Source organism: Pelmatolapia mariae, linkage group LG7, assembly GCF_036321145.2.
Source record: "Pelmatolapia mariae isolate MD_Pm_ZW linkage group LG7, Pm_UMD_F_2, whole genome shotgun sequence".
NCBI lineage: Eukaryota > Metazoa > Chordata > Actinopteri > Cichliformes > Cichlidae > Pelmatolapia > Pelmatolapia mariae.
The window spans coordinates 24,307,987-24,330,758 of NC_086233.1; the positions used below are offsets into that span (position 1 = coordinate 24,307,987).

General features: G+C 39.0%; 2 protein-coding genes across 9 annotated transcripts; one reads left to right on the forward strand and one right to left on the reverse strand.

Moving 5' to 3' along the window:
• Nucleotides 1-765: 765 nt before the first annotated feature.
• srsf9 (serine and arginine rich splicing factor 9) lies at nt 766-8,531 on the reverse strand. 8 transcript variants are annotated; one of them, XM_063478551.2, is made up of 6 exons: nt 7,895-8,531; nt 6,895-7,191; nt 3,242-3,663; nt 2,896-3,065; nt 1,778-1,950; nt 766-1,689 (listed from the first exon to the last, which is right to left on the reverse strand). In XM_063478551.2, exons 3-6 carry the CDS (start codon nt 3,397-3,399, stop codon nt 1,465-1,467), a joined length of 726 nt encoding a protein of 241 aa, XP_063334621.1. In that variant the 5' UTR covers nt 3,400-3,663; nt 6,895-7,191; nt 7,895-8,531; the 3' UTR covers nt 766-1,464. The 8 variants fall into 8 exon arrangements, with proteins under 8 accessions (XP_063334621.1, XP_063334622.1, XP_063334623.1 ...); XM_063478552.1 differs by having other exon boundaries at nt 3,242-3,421; nt 6,895-7,227; XM_063478553.1 differs by having other exon boundaries at nt 3,242-3,445; nt 6,895-7,227.
• An 835-nt stretch (nt 8,532-9,366) lies between these two features.
• On the forward strand, nt 9,367-21,036 carry prodha (proline dehydrogenase (oxidase) 1a). The gene is made up of 14 exons (XM_063478554.1): nt 9,367-9,796; nt 10,033-10,241; nt 11,920-11,954; nt 13,501-13,650; nt 13,805-13,869; nt 14,229-14,345; nt 14,462-14,541; nt 14,678-14,759; nt 15,941-16,033; nt 16,149-16,295; nt 17,064-17,239; nt 17,325-17,423; nt 17,699-17,787; nt 19,455-21,036. The coding sequence occupies exons 1-14, from the start codon at nt 9,452-9,454 to the stop codon at nt 19,643-19,645; spliced, it is 1,878 nt and encodes a 625-aa protein (XP_063334624.1). The 5' UTR covers nt 9,367-9,451; the 3' UTR covers nt 19,646-21,036.
• Nucleotides 21,037-22,772: the final 1,736 nt, after the last annotated feature.

The following is a 22,772-nucleotide window of genomic DNA, read 5'->3' on the forward strand; positions in this document are numbered from 1 at the left end:
AATTCTGTCATCATGTACTTCTGTTGGCTTCTGCAGTCTTTTTGCTGAGCCTAGTCAGCACATTCCTTCTTTATAAGTGTACCGGATGGTTTGGCCAGTCCTGTTTTTGCTATCTCTTTTGCTAATTTGTTTGTTTGAGTTAAAACTCAGATAATTGGATGGAACCGTAGTTTGCTCACCTCAATGGACCCAGCTCTGACGTTCTGGATGGAGGAAGGTAATAAAGCTCTTTAGGTAAAGTCAGATCAGCTGCTCAACTACCCAACTTAAAACTGTCACGTAATCCTTGGAGGAAAAAAGATGGTACTGGGATTTTCTTTTTTATATGCATGTTAAGCTGCATTAGAGGTCTAGCTTGCTCCATTAACCCAAACTACTTCAATATCGGCATTGATTTAGTCACTGGAAGCACAGGTCTAATAAAGTAACCTCAGGAATAATCATAATATTGCATACGTTTTCTTTATTTAAAGGTTATCAACCTAACTAACTAATCGACTAAGCAAATAGACTACTGGCATAGATGTGACTGGGAATAAAACTGCAAGAAAAAAAGGAATAGTTGTCCTCTGTGTCTTTTTCATGTTGTCCAGTTCATTATTCTAGTTTGGGCAAGAGCTGAATAGACCATTTTTCACCTTTGAACTGTTGATTTCTTGGAATCTACTCCATATTTTTTTTTCTATATAAATGATTACTCCAGATTAAAGAAGGGAAATGTCTTCACTTTAAGTACAGAAAAAAAAATAAATGGAAAAGAAACTGTCACAGTAAAAGTTTGCATTTTATTGGTAAAGAAAAAAAAAAACGATAGAGATGCATACAAATTATAATCTACATTTAGGCCACCTCAGTCAGCAGCCTACATGTACAAAGAAAAAACCCAAAAAAACCCAAAGGACAATTAAGTCTCACAGTCAACATGTTACACTAAAAGGGTTCACTAATTTTACTATACTGATTAGTTTTATGGGTTCTTGGTTTGGCCAAACAGAAAACGCACCCTTTCATACTTAAAGCTACCAAGATGTGACACATGAAAAATAAAATTACGTCAATTCAAGAAGCAGGACTGCAGAAATGTGTACTTTGTTTTAAATGTTTGACATCACACTCCCGAATTTCTTTATAAAAGAAACCTCCAATATGTTACATAATGGTCAAATGGTTATCTCACAAAAACTTAACACATAATTCTGTTTCCAGATAATGTATGGGTGTTTAACAAACAAAAAAACACTCCCCCCCCAAAAAACAAGACTGTGGGGAGGAGCAGGTTGTTCAGGGGTTCCTGACCATGGAATGTTTTTAATCAAGAAATAAAAATGGTGTGTCCTATGAGGAGGCCTGAGGTTTTTAAAAAACAAAACAAAAACAAAAAAAATCAAATGTAGAATTACAAAAACAAACCAAAAAAAAAAATAAAAATAAAAATCATCCAATTCCTCTAAATGATGCGACTTTCTACCGATAATGACGAGGTGGTGGGCTGTGGTGTGGCGGAAGGTGTCTTCTCGGAGGTGGGCTATGCCGTGACATAGCATGGCGTGGGGGCGACTGGTAGCGCGCAGGGGGAGATCTTCTGTTATAGTAAGGAGAATAGCGACCTCTGGATCGGGAACGGGATCGTGATCGATCCCAGTTGGGAGTACCTCTTTCCTCATACACGCGGATATAAGCAGTCTCCCCCTAACAAGAAATAACAAAAGAAGTACACGACATCAGCTGCAGTTTATCATCAGAGGAACGATTAAATCTCACCATCACTAACACTAACCTGATGTGAACGGAACTCTGTCCCATCCAATCTACGCAGTGCATACTCCATGTCCTCTCTACGGAGAAATTCCACTACGCCCTCTCCATCACGCTGCACATCTGCAAAACAGACATCTCCTGCTTCCCGCATGTGATCCTTCAGATCCTGCCAGCTTCCAGATGGTGGCAATCCTGGAACAGGAAAAGACTAAATGATGGTGTGGACAAAATATACTTCCCTGCTTAAATTTACCTGACACTTAAAACCTAAACTCTTAGCAGGAAAGGGTTTCATTATTTCTCCAAAGTGCAACTCTTTCTTTAATTCATTACTTGTATAAAGTCTGACCTTTACACCTCTTGAAACCTAAAGAAGATGGAGAAGTGGAAGACTTTGCATTTCCCCTGCCTTTAAATTGCTACAAATGCCAGGAATGACACAAACTGGTTAATGTTAAAACACTATAAAGCTAAGACTAACCTGGTGTTACCTATTCAGCACGAAGTGTTAATTTACACTGTCTTTAATCATTAACACTTTCCATGCACAGCAGTTACTTAATGCCAAACCCACAGCTGAAAATACTCAGATGGTCAGTCATCCTTATAACCAGTAGGAAAAAACTAATTGACTTTTTCAAGTCTCCTGACTGATAAGTCTACCCACTTCTCCACCCAGTGTTTTAGGTGAACTACAGAAACATTTGACAAAGCACATAACATAATTAATGACACACAATGACAAAATGACACCTACCAGTCACTATAGCCGGTGTTTGGGGTTAATCAGCCAACATGACCGGTTTCACTTTACTGTTTTGATTTTCATGACCTCATCCACTTAGTCCCTTTGACCTCCAATCCGCCATGAGAGAGAGAAACATATCTGCCTATGACTCATGACGTCCTCAACTAGTCCCCTTGTCCTCCAGTCCGCCATGAGAAAGAGAGAATGATCTGCCTACGACTCATGACGTCCAGCTACCAGTCCCCTTGTTCTCCAGTCCGGCATGCGAATGGGAGAAAGTTATCTGCCTAAGACTCCTATGTCCACTTTCCTACCAGTCCCCTTGATTTCCAGGCCGTACCGAATGAGAGAGAAATATTAATTGGCTACGACTCATGGCGTCCACCTACCAGACACTATGACCCGGAATTCAGATCTTCGAGTTGGGGGTCCAAACCTTCCTCTAGGTGCTCCTCCACCACCTCCCATTGGGCCAGGTTTAGAACGGGGATACTCCACACGCAGCTTGGAGTCCCCATATCCATATCCATTCCTTCCATAGACCGCATCATCTGCATCCCTAAGAGAAGAGAGCAAAGAACTCCTTACCAAAGTACGCCTAGCGGACAAAGGTTGGATATCTTGTCTCCATCCATTCCCTGCCGGCAGTCACTGGAGACGATATACCACAAAATTTATGGTGTCCAACAAGGAGGAGTGTGATTCGAGTTGCCAAAAACCATCCGCAAAACTCACCGTGGGTCTTCAAATCGGACGAAGGCAAAAGGGATAGTGCCTCTATTGTTCTTCAATTCTATTTCACGAATTTTTCCATATTTGTAGAAGAGATCCTCAATGTCTCTCTCCTGGACATCCATGGGAAGATTCCCCACATAGATCCGGCCATCAGACATGTTGGCTGAGTAGGCGACACTGCTGACACAAAAGAAGGGGGAGCACCTGCAGACTTTTAGAGATCACTTCTTGCTTTCACAAATAGCTGTGGAAGTGGTCCTTAATCCTATTCCTAGTCCCAATCCAAAACTTAGTCCATCCGCAGACAATTCCTTAATTTACACAAGAATAAAGCTTTAAAGAAGGGATGAAGCCGTGATAGCAGTAAATGATGGGCTCAAGAAAAAAAAAATGGCACAGGACTTCGGATCCAAGCCTGAAAACTTTAAAACACAGTGTAATGAATGTCCAACCATCTCAATGATTACAGATCTGTTCTCTTTAAACTGAGATTATAAGCATACTGTGGGAAAAAATGTAAAAAGGTACTAACAATTACCTGGCTGTGTAAATGGTAAATGAACTGGTGCTTACATGTTTTTCTACTCTGCTTTTTACTGCAAAAACAATCTTTTCTATGCCTTTAACCTTTTTGTTTTAACAAAAACAGACTCACAGTCCAGTAGATACACTGGGGACAACCTAGGGTTTGGTTAATTGTCCAAGGACATATCAACATGCTGAATGGAGGAGTCAAGGATCAAACCACCAACCTTCCAACTGGTGGATGACCTGCTATAACTCCTATGTGACAGCTGTTCCACTAATTACAACTGGTGAATTCCTTTTTATGTGGATTAAGCTAGCATGTAATTCTGTATGTACTAAAAAAATTTATTTTGCAAAGCCTTTTAAAAAATGTCTTTATATTTTTCCTTGGAAAATAGGAAATATGTGCAAACCTAAATGGAAATTTTAAAACCGTATTCAAGGCAAAAATGTCTGTAGAATTCTAATGATCTTGAAAGTCAATATTTGATATGCCCAACTTTATTCTTGAACACAGCCCGAACTCTCTGAGGCATGTTTTCTTGTATTTTCTTAAAGTAGTCTTCAGGAATAGTTCTCTAGGCTTCTTGAAGGACATTCAAAGCTCTTCTTTGGATGTTGGCTGCTATTTATTCCATTCTCTGTGAAGATGATCCCATACTTCTTCAATAATGTTGAAGTCCAGGCTCTGGAGAGGCCACTGTGTTTTTCTGTCCAGGTATGTTTTTACTGCATTGGCAGTGTGTTTGTTATCAGTGTCATACTCAAAAATGAAGCCACTGCCAATCAGCTGTTTTCTGATTTTACGTTATTTTCTGTGTTCATCATTTCACAAATTTTTCAAAGAACTCCAGCCAACACCACTGGCTGAAATACAGCTGCAAACCATGACAGAGCCTCCACTATGTTTTACAGATGGCTACAGACACTTACTGTTGTTGTATTGTGACCTCCTCCTTTGAACCAAAAACTTCAAATTTGGATTCCTTGCTCCAGAAGACCTGTTGCTACTGATTTTTAATCCAGTTCTTGTGTAATTTGACATTCCTCAACCTCTTTCTCCCCTCTTTCTCCTTTCCCCTGTATAAGAATGGCTTCTTGACAGCCATCCTTCCACTGAGACCATTTCTGTTGAACCTTCAGTGAACAGTACATGGATCACCTGAAGGTCCAGATGTATCTTTCAGGTCTGACACAGTTCTTTGATGGATGGATTTCTTGAAGACATGACCTTCAGATCCTGTAGACATTTTTTTTTTTTTGGTGGGGGTAAGAGTTGCCACTTCTTTGGCCCTCCAGTTTCCTCTCTCTCTTTTTTTAAATGGACACACTGAACACCATGCACAAACTTCAACTAAGAGCTCTTTGGTAATCACTTTGTTGGTGCCTAGATACTATTTCATGTCTGTCAAACTGTGTTATTGTTGGTGTTTTTCATGAATTCAACAGAAGAAATGGGAACACCTGTGTTTTAATGACATGCTGAAGTAATAAAGTGTCAAAAATACAATTTAAAACTGGTTCTTTGTTAAGTGTATTGTTATCCATAGACATAACACTATTCAAAGAAAAACACTGACTTTCAGAAAACCTTGAGGACTATTTCTCAAGACCACTTTAAAAATTACAAGGAAGTCTAGCTCAAAGCAAAATATAAAGAAATGATGGGCAGTGCAACTTTCTTACATTTCTACTTGTAAAAAAAGGGAGCCAATAATATGAAAATTGTTTGACGCTTAGTTGGGAGGGCAGACCTCCAAAGCAGCACAACAATATGGAAAACACATACGAAAACTGTTCCAGCTAAATGCAGCTCAGCGACTACAACCATGCTATGAAGGTACGTGATAAAGACACATATGGAGCACTCACTAGTTGCACTCCATATGACATGCAAAATAAATGGTGGATGAAACTAGTTAAAAAGCTCAGTATCTATTTTATTAGGTTACAACACTCCAAAGAGTCCTGAAGAGCGACAATGTTAAGTTCGTTTAGTTATTGTTAAACCAAAGAATTAAGCAGTTATGCTATCTTTTCACTTCAACTTCCTCAGGAAAGCACCACTCCACCGGCTTTTGGTCTTACATTTGACATATACTGTGTAACAACTAGTCTATTGCAGTGCTGCTGCTGGCACCTTGTGGCAATAGACTCACAGTTTGAATCATGTAGTCTGCGATCTATGACGGCAGCTCATAGAAGAAGGCTAAAAATTCAGATTGTTGCTATCACACCAATAAGTGCTGTATTTTTCCCCATACTATCACAAACATAATTATTACAAAATTACTTTGAAATATCGCAATATTATCATGAGACTGTCGCCGTCCAATGCGCATTATTCCAGACTGACACTACTATTACATTTTTCTGTAAACTCAAAGACATTTAGGCTGGTGATCATTTTGAAAGCTGCCGCATAAAATTTATATACAAACCCAGCATATTGAAACAAAATGTAATATTCATAAAAACGGTGTTTTGGTGGCTGTCATACAGCTGCTAACAGGTGTTTTCCGTACCCTATACGTTTACCTGGACTTGAAGGCGTTTCCGGGGCCTTGAAAACCCCGTTTAATCGAGCAGTTGCTGAACCTACCAAACCTGTTTACCGTCCCATAGCTGAACAACTGCGATCTGACCTCAATTTAACCTAAAATTCGAGAGCTCCTGGTTAGCATTACCGCTTTGAAACTATAGTCCAGATTCGTACCAGCCATTCAAATTTGGCTTTGCCCTAAAATATCACAGTGGCTACTGCTAAAGTAGTCATAGCTATTGTTAGCAACAGGCGGCCGTAAACGAGGGTTTGCTTACATTAAAAGCAGTTCAGGTATTTTCCTTTCTTTCTTTTGTTTTTTTTAAGTCTTGTAACACGGCCTCTTCAGTCGACCCATTCAACTTGACCTTTATATCTAGAAACTAACCCCTAGCTTATAATTTGCACACCAGCAATTGCGAAACCAGCGCAGTCCCTTTGTTGGTAACGTAAGGTCGATCAGCTAGTCAGGCTAAAAAGACTCTGAGTCGGCTACAATTTGCTAATATGTGTCGCTTTCAGAGAGCGCATAATAAATGCATGTGGTAAAAAAATACTTAAATTAATAAATGTCTCTGATTACCTTTTAGAGCAGGTAAATGTGCCTGTTTGTAGAATTAATGCAACCAGTTAGCACACTCTGCTGCTTCCGCGTAAGTTAGCACATTTACGGGAGATGACTGCGTTCTTCTTCTACAGCTTTTCATTTCCGGTAGACAGTAGCCACTGTTACATCATTGCTGCCCCCTGCTGCTGGGAGAAGTTGTGGTGATGATCAGTGAGCAGCAGGCGAGCGTTACAATGCGATGTTTGCTTTGAGAGGGTTATTGGAGCAGTAGAGAGAAGATTGGAAGAACACATGCACGGTGTCTTTGTGGACCTAGAGGAAATATATGATAGAGTGCCAAGACAGGAGCTGTGGTAGTACACAGGAAGTCAAGAGTGGCAGAAAAAAAAATGTGAATATGCACTTGACTTAGTCTGAAGAAAACGTGCCGCTTAAGAAAAAACAAAAGACAAAAAAAAACTACTGCAGTACAGTCTCCAAACTACTTTACACCAGCAATTTGTGGTTTCTTCATATTTTTTTCCCTTGGCTGAATTAGTTTATTCGCCATCTGGAAAAAAAGTTTTTAGTTTATTATTTTGACATTTTAACTTAATAACTCAAAATTGGGTTTAGGGCTTATAGTTAGTTTGAGACTTAGTAAAACAAACAAACAAACAAGAAAAGGAAAATAAAATAAACAATTTTGCCCCTAACCCTAATTTTGAGTTATAAAGTCAAGTTTTGAGATGACCAAAAAAAAAAAAAACCCAACAAAAAAACAAAACAAATAAGCTTCTATACCAAACTGAGAGGGACTAAAATTGAGAACACTGACTGCTTTGTTTTGTAATACAAACTAGTTCTCATTTCTATCCTTTGAATTAAAAGTTCATTATTAATTTAATTTTAATAGAGAGAGAGAGAGAATATCAACTTAAAATCTAGAAAAAATTTCACGTTACATAAAAGCTATAAATTGATTTGCACATCACAGAGTGAAATAAATATTTGATCTTCAAGAAAACACAAGTACCTGGTGGTGTTGCTAAGCACGGAGATAAAGCGTTTCTTATAGCTGGTCACCACATCTGCACACATCTCAGGAGGGATTTTGGTTGACTTCTCTTTACAGAAACATTTAGGTTTCTTGGCAGCTGTTTGGCAACTTGAAGCTTCAGCGTCCTCCACAGATTTTCTACAGGATTTAGGCTGGCTAGCCCCTCGATGACCTTACTGTTCTTCTACTTTAAGCATGTCTCCATTGCCTTGGAAGTATGTTTTTAATCATTGTCATGCTGACTGAGAGAAGGAGATTTTTTTTTCATGTAAGATTTTATGGTACATGCCCGCCCCTCCAGTGGCCCCCTCCATGCAGCAAAGTCATCCTGTAATCCTTAGCAGAAAAACAGTATGTTTCCACCTCCATCCTTCACTGTGGGGATGTTTTTCTTTGGGTCATACTTAGCATTTCTCTTCCTCCAAACACGGTGGGCTGAGTTAAGTTCGGTTTCATCTGACCGCAGCACTTTCTCCCAAGCCTTCTCTGACTCCTTAAGATGTTCACTGACCTGCACATGTGCCTTGTTCTGCAGGGGGACCTTGCTGGCACTGCAAGATATCATCCCATCCAGCGTAGAGTGTTACCAATAGTATTATCAGTGACCATGGTCACAACTGCCTTCAGATGATTAACAAGCTCCTCCCATGTAGTTTTGGTCTGATGCACCATCATAATCATACTCACCCCATGAAGCAAGATCTTGCATCGAGCTCCAGAATGAGGGTGACTGGTGACCATTTTATATCATTGCCATTTCCAAATAATCGCACCAACAGATGTCACCTTATCACTAAACATCTTGCTAATGGTTTTATAGCCCACTCCAGCCTTGTGCAGGTCTACAATTTTGCCCTGACATCCTTTGACAGCTATGACAGCTGATTGGTTGAGCAGTTGTAATGGAAGAAACAGAGTTTTTTGGCAGGTGTGCTTTATGCACATTACAAGTTCTCCAGTAGTAAATAAATAGTAAGTAAATAAATGAATAAAATAAATTGAATTGAGTAGCTACAATTGATTGATTGACTGTAATCTCTGTCCCATTTGGACACACAAACAATCTGTGGGAACCAAAATCCTGACTGGGTGGTAGGCGATCAAATACTTATTTCACTGAATGACATGCAAATCAACTTTTATGTAATGTCTTTGTTTTCTGGATTTTTGCGTTATATTCTGTCTCTCTGCATTAAAATCAAATGGCCAAATAATGAGAGACTGTTCACAAATTTAGCACTGGATCAAATAACTATTACCCTCAGTATAAGGCCTCCTGCTTCTCTTAAACCATCTGCTTCTCCTACTACACGACGGGGGAGTGTTTCAGGTTTTTCACTGGAATGAGGCCCGTGGTTCTCGCGTGATGCCTATCGGGGACGTGATGTAACAAGTGAGGCTCGACAGGGCACCACCTCCCGATTCTGACATACCAGAGCGCGCTCATTACGCAACGCTCCAAATATCCAATCGGCAAAGAAGTCTGCAGGTCTCAGTCTGCGTGCAGCTGCCGCTTAGAAAGGCGAAGAAGGCATGTCGTACACTAAGTTTGTAGCACCCTTGGTCAGGGCAAACTCCGGCAGCATCCGAAAACTGCGGATTTCGCCTGCGAGATGCCGCTCAACAGTCACATCCACCAAAACTCGAGAGGAGAAGGAGCAGCAGCAGCAAATGAATGGCTGCTCCGTGGTAGAGGCTGCGCCGGTTGAACTCATCAGCCAGACTAGAAAAGCTACCAAAGCTCCGCTGAGTAAAACCCATATCGACTTCGAAAACACACAGGAAGCCTATAAGAGCAAAGGTAACATTGAGCTGCTCCGGAGTCTGTTGGTCTTCAAGCTGTGTACGTTTGACATCCTGGTTGACAAGAACAAAGAGGTGAGTTGACGGGACTGATCGGCCCGATAACACGTCCTCTGTTAACCCTACACACACGTGCGTCCAGATCAGCACCAAACCGGTACACCGCTTCACCAAAGCTCAATGAACTCTCCGCGTTGGCGGGCTGTGAGTGTGTTTCCGCTTTTGGCTCGTCGAGGTGAAAATGTAAAAGGGGCTGTAAACCACTCAGGCAGAGTAACCTGTTGTTTTTCTTGTCCCTGTCATATTTTCAGCTGATGGATCTGAGCAGGAAGCTGCTTGGACAGTGGATGTTTGAGAAGCTGATGAAGATGACCTTCTATGGGCAGTTTGTGGCCGGGGAAGACCACAACTCCATCAAACCGTTAATTCGGAAAAATGAGGCCTTTGGTGTGGGGGCGGTTTTGGACTACAGTGTGGAAGAAGACCTGACACAAGAGGAAGCGGAGAAGAAGGAGATGGAGTGAGTAGCAAATACACACGTAGGCTGATTTCTCCTTAAGGACTGTGGTGCGCATAACTTTGCAAATGCCATATAAGATAAGAGATAAGATAAACCTTTATATATATGTGTGTGCCAGATGAGATTTAGTGAGCTGCATACCCAGGGTTGTCCAGCTCACTAAATCCATAAAACCCAGCTGAGTCAAGTTTATTTTGTATGGCACAACATCACATGGGATCTTCAAGTGTGTAACTGCACCACTGCACCACATAAAAACCCAGAGAAATCAGAAAACTGTGGAAGAGAGATCCTCTCCATTACTTGTCTCCATGTGTGGCTGTAATAGGAGCCGCACACTAGGAAGAGCAGCTCCAGGACTGAAAAAATCACAGTAATGGATATTGTAGCAGTGTTAGTACAACAAGTACATTAAAAGACTGAGAAACTGTAGTACGTGCAGTATTACCTGATTTGTATTGATATCTTTAATAGTGAATTAAGTGAGTAATTTGACTGTTAGTTTCCACAGAAGTATTTAGGTCTATGTCTCCATGCATATAGCTCATGTTATAGAGCCTCTCCTCTCATTTTGCCTCTTCTCTTCGGCACATTAACTAACCATATGCACATATCAAAAAACGTAGTTGTGATATTTGAAATGCTCATGGTTAAGCATTGCCTGTGTCTCTGTACTAAGTTGTCCCTCTGGAAATTATCACTTAAGTTCAAGTTATGTGTCCTACTTGAGTGTCAAAACTATTCCACTGGGCTGCACTTTGATATCAGTGTCCTCTTATCTTATCACCTCACAGACGGCTTCTGTTAGGCTTCTTATCAAAGCAGTGTGAGCCATAACATTTAATGCTTTAAAATCAAAACCTAATTTGTTTGTGTTATTCTCAGGCAGTTCAACAGTGCTTGCCCGCTATTGGCTCTCTAAGACAGGCCTCCCTGCTCTGATTGGTTGAGCCAGTTTTTCAGAGATGGGATGGGCATCATTGAAAGGCCTCATGGGTTGCCATGAGAGTTGCTTTCAGGAGGCACATTGAGGCACACTAGCAAGTGTTACACAATATTCTGTTATGGAAAAAAACCAAAGTGTTCTACTTAGGACTATCCCAACATGCACAAACAGACACACGAAGAACTAAACTGCTTTTGCTGATAAAGACCAATGATGCCTCATCATGCTAACTAACAGATACTAACACTAAGGATATTTCTTCTGTACGTTTTTTCTTTTACAAGTTCTAAAAAAAAAAAATTCTGTTAGTTAATTTAAAAAAAATAAAATCAAAAATATAGTTTTGATTTTTATTTTGGGTAACTAAAATGTTCTTTCAAATCAAGTTTTAGTTTTTAGTTAAGTTTTAGTTCACCTTGATTATTTGCCTTTGTTCCCCAATGCGTCTCTCACGTCGCAACATAACTTGAAAAGCAGGTCATCGTCACGGTTGCATAAGATTTCATTGTGACTTGTTAAAAAAACAAAACAGTTTCTTTTATCATCATGCAGCCTTCTATCCTTTTGAAACCCTTCAGACTTTCCACTATTCATTGTATACTGTCTTATTACTGAATAGTGTGCTGTGTTATAAAAGCTGTTATTGAACTGACTGAAAGAAACAGAGATGAGACAAATTTGCTGTTGCCTTATTTTTGTACTGTTCTAATGACATTTCCCTTTTTTTTACAGTTCATGTGTTTCTGAGGCAGAGAAAGAAAGTCCAGGTATGTGTGTCAGTAAAAAACAAAACTAACAAACTTTATTTTATTTATTATTTTATTTTGCATACGTTTCTGACTAAAGAACTGCTGTGGAGTAAGCTGACAAGGCTGAGCTGCTGACTAGTCAGCTGCTTCAGCTGTTCGGTGTTTTAGTATGCATAGTTATGCATCCACGTAGTCTAGTCAGGATGTTACTGGTTATAACTGGATCTTGTGGGGCCTGAAATGTCAAGTTCAACAGACACTGCGGGTTGAAGCTGGGTAGTGTTTAAGGGGTTGATATTTAATGTGTTTGTGTATCATTTACCTGTTGGCGATCACTCTGAGATAAACTTATTTTATACTTACTTCAAATCAGTCTTTGTGGGAGCTGAATTAAAAGTGCTAATGTGTTACATGCACATTGATTTGCAATCAGAGTGGTTAGTTTTAAATGAATAAAGTAAAGCTTGTTTTTGATATCTATTGTGTTCTCAGTAATTGTAACAAACTAAAAAATGCACCCCTTTAGGATGGAATTCCTTCTGATGATAATCCATTCATGTTGTAGGATAAATGATAGCAGTAAAACGGCTCCTTTTAAATCAAATGCAATCAGTTAAGGCAGCATTATAGCCATCGTGTTGCTTCAGGGCTCTCGGATTTGTCAGAGCTCTCCAACGACCATCGCTGATTTTCCACTACCTCCTTTTCCTCCCTCTGATTTCACAAACACATTTGTCTCAATTACAGTTACATCATCCTCAAAGCTTAAAAATAAAACGCATGCACCTCCAGGATTTTATGCAAGAGTTATCTTGCATGCTATCTAGGTCCCGAATAAAGCTGATTTCTTTGGGGACAGTCACTGATGCAAGAGTAAAGAAATCATGATTTCTAATTTTTGGTCAATATTATTTTTATATGTAAGTATGTGTGTGTTAGACTTACATTGTCTAGCCCTATGGGTGGATTTTGCAAGGCTGCAAGTGCTTTTTCAAATTCCTAATTAAATATATATTGATAACTTGAACAAATTTATCATTTTATTAAGGCATTTTTAAAAATACATATAGTTGTTATTAATTGTTGCATGTGTGACGATGTTCATGCAAAGTTTCGTTCAGATTGGGCCACCTGTTAAGGAAGAGATTGGGTACATACAGACATTATGAGCAAGGGAAAATGGTCATTGGTTATTGGTCAGCCATGTTTTCAGAATCTATTTCACAAATTTGTTAGCAAGTTATCAAGAAGACACCACTTTTCTCTGCACTGCATTCTCTATATCTGTGATGCTCCACTGCTACATGTGCTCCACAGACTATATCATGAGCTATATAATAACAACAGTCCTAAATTCCCTCAAAAATCTTGTTCTTATTTGCACATATAGGACAAAATATGCACTGGATAGCTTTGATAGACCATTATAGTTACACAGTACTGTTTAGGCTCTAAATCTCCTTTGTCTGTGAATTGATTATTAATCGTCGGGATATCAAAATCTTGGTGAACTTGAGGGTTTTTTTTTCATGCAACAAGCCACTAAAGTTGCATCTCACTTCAGGTGCGGATCATCGTGAGAAGAAGTACAAGGCCCATCGTCAGTTTGGAGACAGGCGCGGGGGAGTTATCAGTGCACGAACCTACTTCTATGCAGATGAGGCCAAATGTGATATGCAAATGGAGACATTCATAAACTGCATTAAAGCTTCTGGTAAGTAGTACAACAGCACAGTTTGGGTTCATTTTAATAGTGTAATAGTGTAAAACATAAATACTTAAAAAGTAATTTAACAAAGTAGATTATTTATTTAAAGAAAAAAATCTAATTAAAAAAAAGTGACATGAGGTTTGTTGTTTCCTTTCAGGTGGAGCTTCTAATGATGGATTTTCTGCTATCAAAATGACTGCACTGGGTCGTCCACAGTTCCTTGTAAGATTAACGTTTTTCATTCGTTCATTGTTAACTGAAACTTAGTGTCACAGGGTTTAGACTTGAGTCTTAAATGACCTTAATTTAGCAAAGAAATGTAGCAAAAGAACTAGTCTGATTACAGGAGGAAATCGGGTTTTGTTTTTTTGTTATTTTTTTACTTGATCACTTCAAAGTTTTGATCAGTAAAAAAAGTAGTTTTTACATCTCAGTGTCAAAGATTAAAAGATAGTTAAACTGTGTGATTTTTTTTTTTCCGTAAACAAGCTACTCTTGTGGTCAGTTAACCCCATTACAAACCCTAGGATAAAACTATTGCTGTTACTTGATAATTAATATGTTGCCCTCTGTTCAAACAGCTCCAGTTTTCCGAAGTCCTGGTTAAATGGAGACGGTTTTTTAACTTCCTCGCAGCACAACAGGGAAAATCTCAAATGACGGTTTTGGAACAGAAACTGGAGCTGGAGCAGCTCAAGGTGATATGCAAGTTTATGCTCAAATGATGTCTACATGTCATTTTTTTTTAGTTATTTTTAAGGTGTTCCAACCTTTATGGTTATCAATAATGAACTGAGGTGTACTTTCATTGTAGGAAAGTATGACTGAGCTGGGTGTTGGAGCCAAAGATGACATAGAGAATTGGTTTACTGGAGAGAAGCTGGGCCTGTCTGGGTAGGGCAGCCATTCATTTGTTCACAATTAATCTCCTTTAACTGCGCCTGAATAATTCTTCATCCAAGTTATTTCTAGTTTTACCTTTATTCAGCTTCTTCTTTTTTGGCTTTATATTCTCATGTCTTACTTCTAGAACAATTGATCTGTTGGACTGGAACAGTTTAATAAATGACACAACAAAGATTTCCAATCTGCTTATGGTGCCAAACCTTCAGGTGAGTCATCATCACATGACGTTTTAGTGGTTTGGAGGGGGTAGAAAAAAAACAACTGGATTTCAGCTGTGGCAACTCAGAGGTTAAAAGCTGTTTGGTTTGAATGATCACAGGTATCGCTTCATCTCTTCGCTGTTTCTTATTCCCTGTGCAATACACAGAAAAGCTGTTACCAGGCACTCCATGTTTGTTCAGCCATTTCCACTGAAGTGGAAAAGATTATCATGCTTGACTGAACGCAAACATAAAGCACCCTTTGCCTTAATGCCTTCCCTACTACTTTTTGTTCAAAACCTTTATTGGCCTTACTAAAAATTCTTCATGAAAACTCTTTGGACCAAAAAGAATCACCTGTTTAATTCAGGTCAACTGCAAAGAATCTGTGGTGGGATTTTAGGAGAACATTAAGTTAGTTACAGTTAAGATAATATGGACTTGGTAAAGGTAATCTATGCTATTTTATGTCTACTGTTGGTAACAGAAATACAACTGTGTTCGACAATCAAATGTCTGTCACTTTGTTGTACTTGTTCTGCTATTAATCTTGTTATTTCTTCTCATTTGTGGCCTCCTTCTTTGGTCACTTGTTGTCTTATCGCAGCATTTTCACTGTGTCACAGCATTACCATCCACATTTTAGAAGCTTATAAAGCCAACAAATCCAAACTTTGGAGGCTTTTAAACCAATGAAAAAGATGACTTCCTTTTTCTGTTAACTATTATCAACTTTTAAAGTAGATAAAATGCTTCTTGTACATGGCATTTCTAATTTATGAGTTATCTGTAGCGATGTTATTCAATTTATGGTGTAGTAAACTTAAAAACAGCATCTATGAGCAATAAAACTGGAAAAATGAAGTGCCAACAATAGCAACAGCTTTGTTTCTCACCTTGTCTTCATCGCTTTGTAGCAACAAGTTAAATTGCCTACCTCGGGGAACATTATGCCTTCCCACCACAAGTAAGAAAAACATTTTAATGCATTAGAATAGCATGTTTTGGGACTTGATTTGGGAAGTGCTCATTTCACATTAGCCATGTAGCCAGTATAACTGAGGGCAGCTGACAAATGAACGAAATGTTTCTGTCACTGATGTTGAACTCTTTCCTGCCAGTCACAACTTAATGGCATTATATTAATCATAAAGTTGAGTAAATATTTTTCTGTTTTGGTTGCATAGACCGGCCATCTGGAGCCTTTGCTGAATATATTTACAGAAGAAGAAGAGAGGCAGATGAAGAGAATGCTGCAGAGAGTGGATATTCTGGCCAAGGTGAGGACACTAAGCAACCTGTACCTGCAAATAGTGTGGGCAACACTGAAGGGATAGGACACGGTTTCATATGGTGCTTTATATTTTACTCTCTAATTATTTTTGTGCACTACAGCATGCTGTAGAGAACGGGGTGAGGCTAATGGTGGATGCCGAGCAGACGTACTTCCAACCAGCTATCAGTCGCCTGACCCTGGAAATGCAGAGGAAATTCAACAGAGAAAAGCCAGTCATTTTCAACACCTACCAGTGTTACCTCAAGGTGAAACTGCAGTTTTTTCATTGAAGCTGAACTCGACTGATAAACTAGTGTGTGTTGTGATGATTGTTGCTACTTACTAACCTATCGAAGCACACTGAGTTTACCGATAGTGTTTTTATTTTGCAGTATTTCTTTAAATGTTTTATTAGTTAAAGCAATGTTTTATAAGAAACAGGAAGTTTCTTTGCCAGAGTGCTTTCCAAACTGTGGCACATCAGTGTGTCTGTCAGTAAGTAAGGAGGTGAAATGTATTTATATCACAGCATCCAAGATCAAAATCTGCAAACTGCTTCACAGTATAATAAGATGAAAAGGCGTAGATAAAACAGTTACTAAATAAAAGCACATTTGAACGGGTGGGTCTTAAGCAGTGTCCACAGATCTTAAGTCCAGTGGGAACAACTTCAACAGCTTAGAATCCACAACCTCAGAAATACATAATCTCCTTAAGTCCTTAGCCTGGACCGAGGTATCACCAGAAAAATGTTTGTACTTCATGAAAATGTTTTAACTCTCATCCAAGCGGATTCTTCATTCCTAAAACCAAATATTGGAGAGTGCCAGTTCTGTAATCCCTAGTGTGGATTGTCACTTAAGATTATTATTATTAATCATGAGCCTCATCACATGAAACAAGGTCTGAGAAATACCTTTCTTTCCAAGCTTATTGGACTACCGTGACCTGGATGACTGTTTAGCATAATTGTTTAGCATAACTTATGGTAAGTTTGGATACCCTTTTACGTTTCTGTTGTCAATGGCGTTTAGGAAACCTACGACAACGTGACCTTGGATGTTGAGCTGTCTCGGCGGGAGGGTTGGTACTTTGGTGCCAAACTCGTTCGCGGAGCCTACATGTACCAAGAGAGAGCCAGAGCAAAGGAAATTGGATATGAGGATCCAATAAACCCAGACTATGAGGCCACTAACAGGATGTATCATAAGTAAGTGTTGAATTTTTATCAAGCCGCTTGGTGATTCTGCTAGAAATTGCATAAATCCTAACCATCTGCTCCGCTGTTTGTTTAGGTGTTTGGAGTATGTGCTGGAGGAGATTGAACACAGCAGGAAAGCAAATGTCATGGTTGCAACTCACAATGAGGACACAGTGAAGTTCACCCTCGATAAGTACGTTTTGTCCTTGAGCACTTTACATGTACAGAGACAAAACTCAGATTTAGTTTGAGCATGTACAAATACCCTAAAGCTTTCAGTCCTGAAGGATTAACCCTAACAGTCTGAACTCATACTTGTATAACTGCTCAAAGTGAAATATTCTTTGTAAAGCCTCCAAAGCAGCTATAGGGTTAACAGAGAGTGGTGGGATACCATGTTCCACCTCTGATTATGTAACAGTTCTTTAAAATGCGTTTCTCTGTTTTTTCTTTTTTTTGTTTTTCCAGGATGAATGAAATGGGCCTGTCACCCACTGAGAATAAAGTTTACTTTGGACAGCTGCTGGGGATGTGTGACCAGATCAGCTTCCCACTAGGTATGTTACACTCAGCACTAATACTAAAGTAAACTGCATGTTGCGAAATCACCGAGGTACATGTCATGTAGGCGTGTGGTCATGTGGTCAAAGACGTACCACTGATGTGTTGTTCCCAGTGATGTCAATGCTACAATATCCAGGCAATCACTGACCTTAGGAATTGTCTGAGGTCATGTTGACAGCAAACACCTTGTGTTGCCAGTGCCCTTCACTTGGTGTTAGAAAATGTCACGCTAGTCCTGTCATATTAGTCTGAGGAGAAGTTTAATGCTACTCTTTTTCCTGTGAATGATATTAATCATTGTACAAACAGAACATAACATTTATCATCCAGTTTCTTTAACAGCTGCTTCAACTTTATATTTTTAGACTGTTGCTGTTTAAGTCATTTGTTTGATTTTGCAGATGATTAAACCCTCAATACAAAGGAGATATCTATATCTGAGAAACTCACTAAAAGAGGAGTCAGACCTCTGTGTCACTTAATCCTCTATTTTTTTTTTTTTTTTTTTTTTTTAATTGCGGTTTCGTGATACAACACTGTGCACATGGGCACACTGCTCAGGATTTGTTCATGATATTGGATATGATACAGCCACTGGTTACTGGGGAAATTCCCCGGCTGGTTGGGAGTGGTCCCCGGTTGCTGGCTCTCACTGGGTAAAACTGGTTGCAAAAAAAGGTGCTGCACTAAAAACCTTCCAGTAATTGCTTGGATTGCCTGTGGTTTTTATTTATGTCTACTAACACTTTCTAACTAGTAGCCGAGTGGTAGTTAAAGCCTACCAAAAATGTAAAAGGTTCGCCTTCAAAGTAAAAGTTTTCAAAAGGTAAAGCTTTTATTTTACAGTTTCACTTCAGCTCGGAAAACAGCTGGCCAGTATTTTTAGACAAGTCCTTCACTTTCAGGCAAATAACGAATGTCACTGACTGCACTCTAGACCTGTGTGGCTCGGCTTGTAGCAGTTATTTTCCTCCAGCCTCCAGCTTTCACTCACAATCAGTCGGGAGGATGGTCTCTAAGCCAGTGTGACTGGGGCCTTATTCACTTGATCCTACATTATCCCATGATTGTTAGCGGTCAAGTGTCTGCAGAACCTCAATTTATTAGTTTTATTGCAATTTAAAAATGATTTATTAGGAATTTGATTCATAGTTTCTTCTGCACCATTCGTTACTTCACCTTTTTTCACTGAACATTAACACTCCCCATCCCTCCCTCACGTTGGTTAGCAGAACAGTCAAGCACACAACAGGACTTTGCCTCATCTGTGCGCTCACAACTTGAAATATTCTGGTTTAAACTGGGGTCTTGCATGATTTCACAGGACTCTTACTTCAACTATTGTGAAACAGGCACAGTTGGACATCACGTAGATTGTGAACTTAAGACCGTTTAATGTCCAGTCTGACTACACGAGTCATTTGTGTTCCCACATGCACCTCTGTCAGGTGTTGTCTGGAAAGCTCAGGGCTTCAGTGCATGTGTGAATACAACTTGGTACCCTTTTTTGTTCACTTCATTCGTGATTGTTAGCTTAATGTATTCTTGTATTATAAGCAGTATGTATCGACTGCATGCTGTTATACACCAAGTCATGACACCAAATTCACACATGGTGGTGACAGTGAACACTGAATCTCCTTCTCTTATCTGAAAACAGGCCAAGCAGGTTTTCCAGTCTACAAATACGTTCCGTACGGCCCTGTCAATGAAGTAATCCCCTACCTGTCCCGCCGTGCTCAAGAGAACCGTGGGATCATGAAGGGATCCCAGAGAGAGAGGAGCCTGCTGTGGAAGGAGCTGAGGCGCAGACTGCTGGCTGGTCAGATTATCTACAAGCCTGTTTACTAAATCACATTTGCAGACAATATGCAAAATATTTCTAGGCATTCCACCCTTCTTGGTGTACCTCTGTGTTAGCTGCTCTTTGTAGCTGGGACTTGTCTTTCCTGGTTCACTAAATGACAGAGCAAGAAAGACTATTTTTCAGCTTTACTGACAAATATTTGAAATATTTAAGTATTCATGCAATACAGTAGTGCTGAAATATTGTAGCAGAAGATGTTACATCACATTAAAATGTGATTATAGTGTTTGTTTAACTTTTAAACTGGCCTTGATAATTCTTAAAATCAGCATACATCTAAAAACTTTTTAAAAATAACTTAATGTGTGTGTATTTCTAAATGGTGGTCTTCCTTGATAGACTGCATTGACTTATTCAGTGAAAGATAAGAAAGTATGTCTGAATGCCAAAGTTGGCCTACTTGTGTGTATAAAAGCCATCCTGTGCTTTTAAAAATTGTACTCTTTGCATGTTGTGTTAAGTATTGTGTTGAGTTAAAAGATAAAAGTGCCTTATGGTTATTTTAAAAAAGCCAGATTTTTTTTTCTTACTGTACACCACTCCAAAGGGTAAACTTTTTTTAATTAGGGATTATGTATGAAAACATAATTACTTTGCATTATAGCAACTTTAATTATATTAAAACTGCATACATCTGTATTCGTGTTTGTGGTTTTTAATCATAATCAGTTCTATAAAATTGTAAACAATAGATTTTGCCTCCCGGGAAAAATGATCCCTGTTTCAATCTCTCATGTTCACTCCACAAAAGAGGAACGGCAGATCAAATGGAATTATTGCTGCAGATGCCTGCAGGCAAGATAACTACCTAGTCTTTTGAAGCACGTGTTTGCAGTAGCAAACCTTCATTTAGCCTCTGATAAAACAAACAGCAAACAGAGAGACTCTGTGTGATCCATTTGAGGAGTTATTAATGTTTTGATGCTTCAGTTGTTGACATCTGCCAGATGGTCTAAATTTCAGAATCGGTGAAATCGACGACATGTTCTGATCCATGAACGGTGACAGATGTTCAAAGCAGAAACACGGGGACTGTTGTGACCTATGTTTCAAAATATTACAAAGTCATGCCGTAGATAATTTAGCAGTTTTTAGGCAGCTTTCATTCAAGTACTACAAGAACACTTGCACTATAATATAAGCTGTGGGCGAGGTGAAATGGCATGTGGCTTTTGTGATCATAGGGAAGAATTTTACAAAGAGGTGTTGTTGTGAGCATCTTTGAGTGATTTGTGTTACCTTTAATTTGTCACCTATACAGTTTATTGTATATGTAGATGTCAAGTTCTGATGAGAGATGTTGACTTGTGTCTTCTCTTTTATTTTCTTGTTTTACTTCATCACTGCTGTATCAAGATATTATGTACTTATGTAAATATATGTAAATAAATAAAATAGATAATGTAAAAAAAAAAAAGAACAAGAAATGTTTGTTTGCTTTTTCTTATTCAGACTGCAAATGTTTATGGTGTTCCTAAAGACTGACATAATTCAGTTCAATTCTCAAATCACTTTTTTTCTATAGCACCAATTCACAGCAGTTTGCTTAAGGTGCTTTATAGTGTAAGGTAAAGACCCTACAAATTTAGAAAGAAACCCCAACATTCAGATCACCCCCTATGAACAAGCACTTTGTGACACTGGGAGGGAAAACCTCATTTTTAACAGGAACAAACCTCTGGGAGAACCATGCTTAAGGAGGGGCAGCCATGTGCCGTGATCGTTGGGATTGAGGAGAAAGAGAAGAGAGCAGAGAGAGAGAGACAGGACAAAAGACACTACTATGGGAGACAGAACTTTTAATAAATACTGCTGATTAAATACAATAGTGGTGTGTAAACGGAGAGTGGAAAGAGATGGGTGAAGAAAAAAGTGCTTGGTGCATCATGGTAAGCTCCTCAGCAGCCTAGGCCTATTGCAGTGTAATTAAGGAAGGGTTTATTGTCACCTGATCCAGTCCTAACTATAACCTTTATCAAAAAGGAAAGCTTAAAGCCTAATTTTAAAAAAAGAGAGAAGGTCTGCCTATCGAATCCAAACTGGGAGCTGGTACCATAGTAGAAGTTGTGGATAGTTGTTGCTTTTGCCTTCTATTCTACTTTTCAAGACTCTATGGACCACAAATAAGCCAACATTCTGAGATCACAGTGCATGAACTAGTTTTCAACATCACTGAGATTTCTCACAAGATTCCAGTTACTGGAGGCCAAGGTAATGCCATTCTGAGTGGGTTACACAACATATTTATTAGATATTTCAGATTTTACATAAAGATCTTTTTTAGAACCATGAGCAATAACCTCATTTTTTTCTGAATTACGGGTCATTACAGGTCATCCCGACCTTTATGTCTTAAAGATATACCTGTGGTTTTAAATAGTTCATCTGGGTTGATGGGCAGATAAAGCTGTGTCATCTGCATAGCAATGAATGTCTTCTAAAAATACTTCCTAAGGGAAGCATGTATAATGTGAAGACCAAAAAAAGTATTGGTCCCAGCACAGAACTCAGAGCTAAATTTTGTGTGGGAGCAAGATCCTCCATTTACATGAACAAATTTGAATCTATCAGACATGTGATTCAAATCACTGCATGGTAATTCTTTGAATACCAATGGTGCATTCTAATCTCTGTAGTTAAATACCGTGGACAACAGTAGCTGCACTAAGGTCTAACAGGACAAACACAGTGATGAGTCTACAGTCAGAGACTATAAGAAAACTATTTGTAATGTTCACACCTTCACCTTCTGCACTGCGATGTAGTCTAAATCCTGACTGAAACTGTTCAAATAAACCACTGCTATGCAAATGATCAGTTAACTGTTTGATAATTACTCTTTTCAAACATTTTTGAAATAACAGGAAGGTTAGAAATCAGTCTATAATTAGCTAAGACAGCTGGATCAAATAAGGGCATTACTAAGTAATGTTTTAAAATCTGTCACCTTAAAAACCTGTGGAAATAAAAGACGAATGACTATTTTAAGATCGTCTTTTGCTCCCTAAAAGCTATTTAATATCCAGCTCCTGCCTCAGGCATTCCTACGTTTATCCAGTCTAAGCTGGTATAGGTTCAACCCTGCTCTTATCTTTTAGTGAAATACTCTGG